Source organism: Homalodisca vitripennis, unplaced genomic scaffold (assembly GCF_021130785.1).
Source record: "Homalodisca vitripennis isolate AUS2020 unplaced genomic scaffold, UT_GWSS_2.1 ScUCBcl_450;HRSCAF=2492, whole genome shotgun sequence".
Classification (NCBI taxonomy): Eukaryota; Metazoa; Arthropoda; class Insecta; order Hemiptera; family Cicadellidae; genus Homalodisca; species Homalodisca vitripennis.
The window spans coordinates 169,135-179,974 of NW_025776572.1; the positions used below are offsets into that span (position 1 = coordinate 169,135).

The window sequence follows — 10,840 nt, forward strand, 5'->3', positions numbered from 1 at the left end:
TATTAGATACTTTTCAAAAGTTTTTTCTCCCATCTCGTCACAGACGTGACTCCTAGAATCTGGCATCAACATCTATCTGAGGGATCCAACAGTTGACGACAAAGAAGGTCAAAACGAATTCTCTACATCATTTCGACATCTAGACTACAAACGAATGTAAGTCTAGAGGAAGTTTTATTCCATTGTCGTATTAGAGAATATTCTCATATGCATAATGTGGTGCACTAGAATGATTCTATTGTACCATAGTTCAAATTCATTTATGCTGAATCGCGGTAGGAAGTATGCTCTTATTAACTAGACGCGGTGCGTGGACATTTTTTTTTTGTTCAGTTGGGACCGGCAATCAGCTGATCGGTCAGTGACGTATCGGGTGATGCGTTCCTCCCGGCTCGCTGGTCAGTTCGAGTCTTGAAGCCACGACGACAAGGTCCTGTTGAGAATCGCAGCTCTTCCTCTAACCCTATAGTGTGGGATTTAGAGTAATTCCATTTTTTTATCGCTTGTAAATTTAATTCAAGTTTTTTAATTTTTCTTCAGTGCGTATTAAATCCCTATCAGCCTCCGTAATCTTCAAAGTAGTAAGTCCCGTACCAGCGTTTAGTTTTTTTTTTTATTTATTTATTTATTTATTTATTTTATTTATAAACAGTTGTTTTACATAGTCTTGGCCTCACCAAGTTCTACAAAACTTGTCGGTGAGGACCACTTGAAAAAGTAAATAGAACACATTGATACAAATATTCAACTTTTAACTTTCTTTTAATTTACTAAACTATAAACTCAAATTCGGCGGTTTAGGGCAGGCACTAGCTTAGATATCTTGGTATGTGTGGTAAATTTGATCGAAACAGTACAATTTTTTTAAATAATACTTAATAGTAATAGTTAAAATCAAACGCATATTTGAGTCCCTAAAAATCCTAATTAATTCTTCCCTCAGCAACGACGAAATGGCAACCCCTGTCATCAGGAAATCTGACAACGCCGGCTACCGGAATTCCCAAATCTCCTTATCTCTAAACAAATAAGCAAATAAAACCTGCCCTCAGTCAAATTCCAATATGTTTCTAGAGTGGACAGTGCGGTACTCAATCCGCTACTCGCTTTAACATGACTGAGGAGGTACGGGAACTCCGCGCGCGCGGTACTGTGTGTGTGTGCTCCCCTTGTAGTGTTCACGGTGTCGGTGTTTGTGTGCGTTAGTTATAGTGTGTGTCAATGCTAGTGTGTTTAAATTGTCCAATTAGGTTAAATATGTAGTGTGCGCAACACCGTGCTGTGGTGCTCCCTGTGAGGTTTTATAGCCATTCATCGCCACTAACAACGGGAGAGAGAAACAGAAACCATAAATAACATTCTTAAAAAACTAATTAAAAATATGAAAACTAACATGTAATCAATTTATTTTTAAAGCTAGAGTATCAACGGTACAACAAAATCTAACACCAAGCATAAAATACAGATAAACCACCAATTAACGATTCACAATAAATATTTAACATATAAATAACAATGTCAGAATAATTTATTTACTTCCAAAACTGTGCTCTCAACGCTTTAAATATCAGTGATTAACACTATGATATAATTCAAATAGCCAACAATATAATCTATAAATAGATAACGAGTAACAATAAATTATCAGAGAAAATAACCAATGTTAACCACTAATTAACGATTTACAATAAATATTATAACATATAAATAACAATGTCAGAATAACTTATTTACTTCCAAAACTGTGCTCTCAAAGCTTTAAATATCAGTGATTAACACTATGATATAATTCAAATAGCCAACAATATAATCTATAAATAGGTAACGAGTAACAATAAATTATCAGAGAAAATAACAATGTTAACAACTAATTAACGATTTACAATAAATATTTTAACATATACAGAAAGTAAACAATGTCAGAATAACTTATTTGCTTCTAAAACTGTGCCCTCAAAGCATTAAATAACAGTAATTAACATTATGATATAATTCAAATAGCCAGCAATATAATCTATAAATAGGTTAACGAGTAACAATAAATTATCAGAGAAAATAACAATGTTAACCACTAATTAACGATTTAACAATAAATATTTAACATATACAGTAAGTAACAATGTCAGAATAACTCATTTACTTCTTAAACTGTGCCCTCAAAGCTTTAAATAACAGTGAATTAACATTATGATTATAACACAAATAGCCAACAATATAATCTATAAATAGATAACGAGTAACAATAAATTATCAGCGAAAATAACAATGTTACAATTAATATAACAATCCGTTCAACTGCAGGCCCACGATACGCAGTGTTCAGTGTTTTGTGTCACTTGTCACGTCATTCAGTGCACCAGAGTGATGTCCACTGTGTATATATGCATATGGTATATATCCAATGTGTGTCAGTGAACCAGTATTTCACAGTGATCCAAAGCAAGTTGTCCGGTGTTTCATCACTATTACGCCATTGCGGTTTTCTTTCTCAGGTAAATCTCAGTTTAATTACATTTCTAAGTTTAATAGCCATAGTTCAATACATTTTTTGTAAGTCTTTAAGTGTGGTATATTCTCAATTTCATCCGGCAATGCATTAAATAACTTTGGGACTATATAATCTCGGCAATCTACGCCCGTACACGGTGTTGGGAATAAGGTGTGACATATTTAATAACATTCCTTGTGTTAAATTTCCTTCTATACTTTTTTTTAAATTCCATATTGCCATAATATTTTGTCATGACATTTAACGTGTACAAACCCTTTGGCGTTAGTTGTCCTGCATAACTGTACATATATTCTCTTATACCTAAGTTTTGATGAAAGCCGTTACCAAACAGTGCCCTTAAACATTTTTTTTGAAGACCAGCTATTATATTTAAATGGCTTACTGCTGCTGTTCCCCACACAGATACACCATATCTTATATGTGACTCAATCAATGCTTTGTATACTGATAGTTTTGCATTCTCACTAAGTTTATTTCTAAGTTTATGCATCATGGCAGTGTCCGGAACATAGCTTTCTGTGCAATCTACTCACATGATCACTCCACGTTAATTTTATTATCTACAATCAGACCTAGATATGATGTACTCTGAACCATGGCTATATTCTCACACTCACACAAGCTCTGCTCATGCAGGCACTTACAGCTATGATATTTAATACTTATATCAATATTAATTTTCATGTTCTTAGGACATATATGCATGATGCCTAGTCTTTTCTTTGTTAATAATAAGTCCTTTGTCATGACTCCACTTAGTGAACTTCTTAAATTCCTCCTGTAAAATATCTTGTACTCTCTGTAAGTTTTTATGCTGTGTCACCAATACCACATCATCTGCGTATGCAAAAATCTCACACATTGTAATTTTATTCAATATTTCGTTTAGATAAATATTAAACAGAGCTGGTCCGATCTGGCTTCCCTGAGGCACCCCATATTTTGTATTCTTCTCTTCACTCAGCACGCCTACTGCTTTAACGACAAAGCTTCTGTCCTTAAAGATAGCTTGTGAACCATCTGAGGTAGGGACCCCTTACTCCTATTTTGTACAGAGAAGCTACGATATGACTGCATTCTATAGTTTTCGAAGGCCTTAGAAAAATCTATAAATAAGCATAAGCTATGAAGTCTGTTATCCATTCCATAATTCAACACGTTTACAAACTCCTCCAATGCTTGAACAGTACTGCGCTTTTTCCGGAAACCAAATTGCCTATCATTTAGTATATTATTCTCTGATAGATATTTATTCAAGCTATTTAGGACATATTTCTCCAGTATCTTCTCTATAGAGGGCAGTATAGCGATAGGTCTATAATTTCTAAACTCATTCCTTGGATTTATTCTTATAGATCGGTCGGATTACAGATTTTTTTAGGCAGTTTGGAAAATCACCTTGAGAAATTGAAGTGTTAATAAGCGTTGCTAAGGGTTCAGCTATTTTCCCCATTACTATTTTCAAATCTTTCATTCGTATGTTGTCTATACCTGGGGATTTGTCAGGGTTCATATTTTTAATTAAAGCCATGATCTTTTCAGGTGTCGCTTTTGGTATATAAAAAATTATGTCTTAGCTCTTCGTTGGTCTCATTTCTAGTGGAAATATTTTCTACATCTACATACCCACAGAAATGCTTTAGATTATCCACTCCTTCAACATAGTATTGAGCAAAACCATTTACAATCTCAATTATACTCAAAGTTTTACACATGCCTATTTTAATAGCTTTATCTACATTCCCTTTTTTGTTTCTGCCGAGTAAAAGGTTAATGTTTTCCCATACTTTCCTTGTGTTTAGTTTTGTTTCTTTCAAATATATTTTTTATAGTAGGCATTTTTTTCTTTTTTAATCATATTGTTCAATCTATTTCTTAATCGTTTATATAAATCTCTATGTCTATGGTTTGAGGGGTCCCCTTTCCATAATCTAAATATTCGATCTCTTTCCTTTAGTAAATTTAGGAGTTCTTGATTCATCCAATGTTTAATAGGCCATTTACTACGAGCTTGACTCCGTTCTCTGTCTCTCCCACTTTTCCTGTCTATTGTAATCGTGCTTTCCTCATAAATCTTTGCAAATTTCTTAATAAGTTTATCAAATCCTTCATTCACAGTATTATACCCGTCCACTGTCCATTGTTCCTCCTCCAGCCTTATCCTTACTTGTCTATCATTTAGCCTTATAATTTTTCCATTCTCTGTGTCTCCCTCTCTTCCTCCAGATAGTTCCATCCTGGCCACTACCGGGTAATGATCAGAGATCTTTACTTTTACTACGCCCGTATATATTCTTTCCACAGGTCTTTCCAGCGAGTAATAAAATATGATCGATGCATGATCTGACTAAACTTCCTACCCTTATTTCTTCCCTTGTATAGTCCCATATGCCTCTGTCTAGGCCTAGGTCTGCTAGTACCGCTTCATATTCTAAGGTATTTAAATCATTGCTAGTCATTGTAGTATTAACATTTACATCTCCTATCAGAATCATATTTTATGAATTTTAATAGCAGTCAGGGCCATATTAAACTCTTGTGTGGCCAGCTGGAGGGAAAAACCGCTAGATGATGTGGGTGGTCTATAAACTGCGTGTAGTGCTACTTTGTAGTTATCTCTCGACCCTATCAGCTCCAAATCGACTGTGATATGTTCATAAGTGCTAATGTTATCCAGTGTAATGAGTGAAAAGTTAAGAGTGTTTGCATTAATAAACATTGCTAGTCCCCCTCCCCCCTTGTTCTCTCTTAATTTACTTACTCTAGTATAACCTGGGATATTGAATAGGGCTAGCTCGTGTTCGTCGCAAGAAACCTCTGCCAATACTAGCACGTCAAACTTTATTTTACCTGTCACCAAATGCAAAATTAAAGTATCCCAGTGCTTTATTAATGACCTAATGTTTAGGTAGACTATGTCAAGACTGTGAACTTTCCTATTTACTGTGGTATACCACTCATCAAAATTGTTATAACTATTGAATAGTAAACGTTCATCAGTTAAATCCACATCCATGAAAGATTTGAGCAAACAACAATAAAAATAACAGAATAAATATATAACACAGTAGCCTACACAACAATAAACAACAAGACCCAAAATTAATAACACCCTAACTGTAACAGACAATGAAAAATCTCAACCAAAACATAACAAAGGCTATATATACCATATGTAGGATTATCCCCATGACTCTGATCAGCCAAACAATACCCAACAACAAACAATAACAAATTCAAACCATGAACACAGAAACACAAACAGTTAAAGCAATTAACACCTGCAAAAAAACTAATATTTAATGAGAAGAAAAGGAACATAAAACAATAAATTAAGACGTACTGTACCATTACCGGCAAAAAAAGTGTAATTTCAGATATTAGGCCTACTACAGGCCCAGCAACACTGATGTTAGGCCTACACAATTTTGCTGAGGTCATTCCAAGATTTGATAACCAATACATCTTTGTCATTTTCCCCTTTTTTTGCCAGTATTCGCCCGCCACTAAACCAGACAAACCTAAAATTATGCGTCTTAGCTCTAAGTTTAGCCTCTCGAAGTAATTGTCTGTACTGCGGGCATAGGTTCTCATTAAAGTACACATCACTTATCTTGGCCCTTCTTCCATTCTTCAGCCAGAGGTCCCTTGATGTCTTGGAGTAGTACTGAACGATGATTGTGGGAGGCTTTCCATCTCTCCTCGGCTGAAGGCGGTGGGCCTGATGGATGTCTTCAGGCTTATAATCAATACCGATGTCATTGGATAATTTCTCAAGTACGTTTGAAAGATTTTCCTCCCTGGGATCGCCAACTACTTTCAACCCATGAATCTCGAGATTTAACCGTCTTCCGTACTGGTCTAGATCGGCTAAGTCACTAGAGAGATTGCTAATCACCTCTTTACTTGATTTCTCTTTCTTCTCCAGCACCTCTACCCTAGCCCTCAGCTCTCCATTTTCTTTACGCAGACCCATGACTTCTGCCAGCAGGGAGTCATATTTATTCAGCTATAAATTTTCATGGACTCTTCAATGCTATCAACCTTAGCCCTCATGTCCACTAGAGAATTGACTTTGGCTAGTATTGCCCTCTGTACACCTAGGCTACTAACCTCAAAAGTGTTGTCGGAGTTGGAGGTTAGGATGTTCTCTTCATCATCTAACTGAGATGTTGAACCTTTCTTCTGCTTCCTGCAATTAGCACAAACCCACGTAGCCTGCGTGGCCACAGACATACAGTTCCAGGTTTTCTTCTTTATATACTACAAGTGTCGAGATGAAGGCACACTGCCACAGCTCGAGCACAAAGCATAGTCACCAGTTTTTGGAAGTTTTTTCCTCACAAATACCACAATTTTCCGGTGCCTTAGACCCCATATAAAAGAAATAACTTATATTTAAATTATATCACTAAAAATATCACTGTAGAGTCTTAAACTGTTCAAATTATTACTAAAATATGGGTGGTAGTAGAACGGCTTGTCTGGCCCAAACCGACCGGCACAATCGAATGAAATGATAAATATCAAGTTTTGGTGGTTATATTGATTTTTTTGAGTTATTTTGAGAAGTAGAAACTTTTATTTTATTTTGTTTAATTTAAAACCATTTTTTTTTGAGGAAGTAATAAATTTTTAGTTTCATTTTAATTTTAATTCATTTTTTAATCAGTACTCTTAATTAGATTTGTTTCGATTGTGTGCAGTTTTGAAGAAAATCGAAATCAAAAAAGTTTTGTAAATACTTCCTTGTTAATTTTTTTTGGTAATACTGTGAATTTCGGATTAATAAACCAAGTATTTTTTCCCAGAAAATAGTTTGATTAATTTATTAAAGTATTAGCTTCCATATTAAATTTAAAAATATGTGCTATAAAAAACGCGTACATAATTTGCTGCCCAATCTGCTGCCTTGTCACTCGCTATCCGTACATATAGGATAAATGGCTTACTATAATGCTGTGGGTATTATTAATACCGGTGGTGTACGTTTTACGCTTTCCTTTAAGCTGTTTGAAGCTCTCCTGGGCACCTCGCCTGAGTCCACGTCAAATTTCCTATTCTGTTTTTCTTCAGTTTCATTTAGAACATGCTTGCCTTTGTCTGCATAGTTTGGGATGAACTTTGCGAAATAGCTCACCGCTCCGATAAATCTACTTACTGCCTTTTGCGTCCTATTGGCTCTCTCGCATCTCTAATTGGCAGAAGTTCTATCCGCGGTCGACTCTTATCTGGTCCTTAGAGATTAGGTGACCTAAAAACTTGATTCTCGTTACATGCAAAGCTCACCTTATTCGGGGTTAACTGTAAGTCCAATGTTTGGCCTAGCCCTCTCCACAACATCTTCTGACATGTTCTAATATGCTCTGGTGAAACTTTTACTAAATATTTATTATGTCATTCTACATAATTTTAAAGCATACTGAGAATTTTACAACCTTGCAACACTTTATTTAATTAAGCGGGCTCATTGTTCCTCGCTTCCCAAGTGTAACCCATAATATGGTACACGATTGAAATTCATATGATTCAAAACGGCACGTCCGTAACAAAAACCAGTTAAATGTTTGCTTTATTCTTCCGTTAAGTTTTAATTGGTAAAATGAATTAACTCAAATCCCAAGTTTGAAAAATAAGTACACCCTTGTAAGTAGTGGTATGATTCGTATACGTCTCCAATTGGATAGTTACACTCTTCTCTTCAACTTACTATTTAAATTTTGAGTAATTAATCACCATTCTAGATTTTATTAACACTGTCCCGGTTTGGTATACTTTATTAAAATGCGGGGGCGGCTAGCATTAATATTGACACAACTGGGTCTAATTATAATTCTGTTGCCTCAAACCAGTTCACTCTAAAATTTTTCTTAATTCTTGCAGCTTGGCGGGGGAGATAGCGGATACCGGCTTCAATCTCACTGGCTCGGGGGTCGCTGACTTTCTAGGTCAATTTCGAAGTCAATAGCATGGGGTTGTGGCTTGCGGGTGTGTGGGTGGTGTGGGGGCTTGCTTGGCCCTATTTTTATCGGTAAAAAAACTTGAGGGAATTCGTTATTATAATTTTTAAAATTAAACCCTCCTTTGCCCCTTATTGCAACCCTACCAACAATACTCTGGTTCACATTATTTATAAGGTATTGTATTATTCTGAAATAACTCGATTGTGAACTTTCTGGTTTTAAACTTAAACACAACACATATCCATGTTTTTTAAATCCACCAGCCACCTTGCCAGTTTCTTTTTACTTAAAATATTGAAAAAAACAAAAAAATGAAAAAAAAAAAACACAAATTAAAAACACGAGGAGAAAAAAAATAATCAAAACAACAAAAAAAATCACCCAGGAATTATTGGACCAAGACAAATTTTTTTCCGAAAACTAAAAACTGAACTTTCTCAAGAAAAAAACATTCTATCTTTTATTATTTATACAATTACATTTACCAACCAGGATTGATAATTCCGTTGTTATCTGCCGACAAAACATTTTCAGATCATCAGTATGTTCAAGTGAATAACTAGCCAGTCCTTTCCTTTAACAATGAGGGTCGTAACATGCTTTCGCTTATCAGGTTCACACATCCGCTTCTCGTGTCCAATAATACATTATATGGTACCGCTTACCTAACAAAAAACACTTTTTACAAACGGGCAGGGTCATTTGAACCTTGGCTACGTCTCGGGCCCTTTTTAACATTCATAACACGGAATTTCCCCAACATTATATCTTACGCCCTTTGCCCTCAGTTTGTTCTCGAACCTCCTTCCATAATTATAATTATTTTTTAATGTCAGTGGGGACGCTGGACCGGGGAAGAATTTTCCACTCCTCCAGCAACTAACCTTCTTGGAATTCTCCCCCATATTTTATAAGTTTTTTTGGGACTGCGCAGATTTTTTCGAAATCTACGGTATATGCCCTGTGCTCCTCTGAATATTTTTTAAGACAATCTCACTAAGCGATATGTCCCGGTTTAATTACAAATAAAAACATTTTTATTATTTGCTTTCCTTTACCAATCATCGGGATCAATTTTATTGTTTTTAGAACCATCATTCAATTCCTTTTCGACAATATAATTGGTACCTGGAAAATAAAACCACCATACTGTGACCTTTGCCCCGAGCTGACATGTTTTATTGAGTTTCTACAACTTTCACCTTTTTAGTACTTTAACATTAATTGTGAAAACATGTAACTTCTTCTATCACTGATCTTTCTCATCCTTTATATCCTGAACTATAAAGGTCGACTTCTGTTAAATTTATATATAATCCTGTAGGGTCCACAAAACCCGGTTTGGCCCATTTTTGCCTGAAATTTTTTTCCCGCTTTGTTTACTCAGCCAGTGTGTCTTCACGTTATACAAAGGCTTCCAACTTTGAATGGACCACTGCCACCTGCCATAGTGGCTTCCCTTTTTGGTACACAGTTTCAAGTTTCTTTGGTTTCGGATCTCATTGAATTTTTTTTTATACAATATTAAAACGCCCCACCTTTGGGGGTGGGGTTTTATTCTCACCTTCTTATTTTCCTGCGAAGTTAAACAGCTTCCTGCTGCCTTGTCACTACGCCATCTCGTACGATAGGATGAATATCAATATGGCAAACGCACAGAGGGACTTAGTAACTAGATCACAATATAACCTGGTGAAAAAACTGAGCAGTTATATTTTAAACGTTTAAGCAAAATGCAAAAATTGCTTATTGTGGTGATTTATTCCTGAGACCGAACCTGACGGAAATTGATCAAAATTTAAGGTATCTCATCTCAAGTAAGGGCCAGACTGGTTTTATTTTGTACAAAGATCCGAAAGATTTTGTGCCGAACTCCTTGACAACTTATGTATATAACTGAAGCTAGAACGCTAAGCTTATGAAAGAAGTGATAGGTATGTGGAGGAACGGGGGTAAAAGAGGTTTTGCAAATCGGACTTTGTTCAGAAAAAGTTAATGTTAAAACTCAACGTGCAAACTCGTATTGTAAACCAATCATACAGATGGAATATTAATTGATTTATTGGGACTGTGATGTGGTCAAAAGCCGGAATAATTTTTGGGATAGGGTTTCATAAGAAACTGTGTTAAACTTAAAAAAAGTCCATTTTCGGCTAACCAGGTAAGAGGGGCAGGCTATAGTGAATAAGGAAAGTGAACACCAAATATCCACCTATCAAAGTTGGGAAGCCCTTGTATAACGTGTGAAGACCACACTGGCTTGGAGTAACAAAAAGCGGAAATAATTATCAGGTCAAAAATGGCAAAACCCGGTTTTTGTGGACCCCTACAGGATTATATTATAAATTAACAGAAGTGGACCTTT

General features: G+C 35.6%; 1 protein-coding gene across 1 annotated transcript; it reads right to left on the reverse strand.

Moving 5' to 3' along the window:
• Window positions 1–5,930: 5,930 nt before the first annotated feature.
• LOC124370707 lies at window positions 5,931–6,488 on the reverse strand. The gene has a single exon (XM_046829000.1). It carries the CDS (start codon window positions 6,486–6,488, stop codon window positions 5,931–5,933), a length of 558 nt encoding a protein of 185 aa, XP_046684956.1.
• Between the last annotated feature and the right edge of the window lie 4,352 nt (window positions 6,489–10,840).

Bases quoted from the DNA above. Each gene is read 5' to 3' on its own strand.
- LOC124370707 (XM_046829000.1), bottom strand. From the start codon at position 6,488: ATGGGTCTGCGTAAAGAAAATGGAGAGCTGAGGGCTAGGGTAGAGGTG.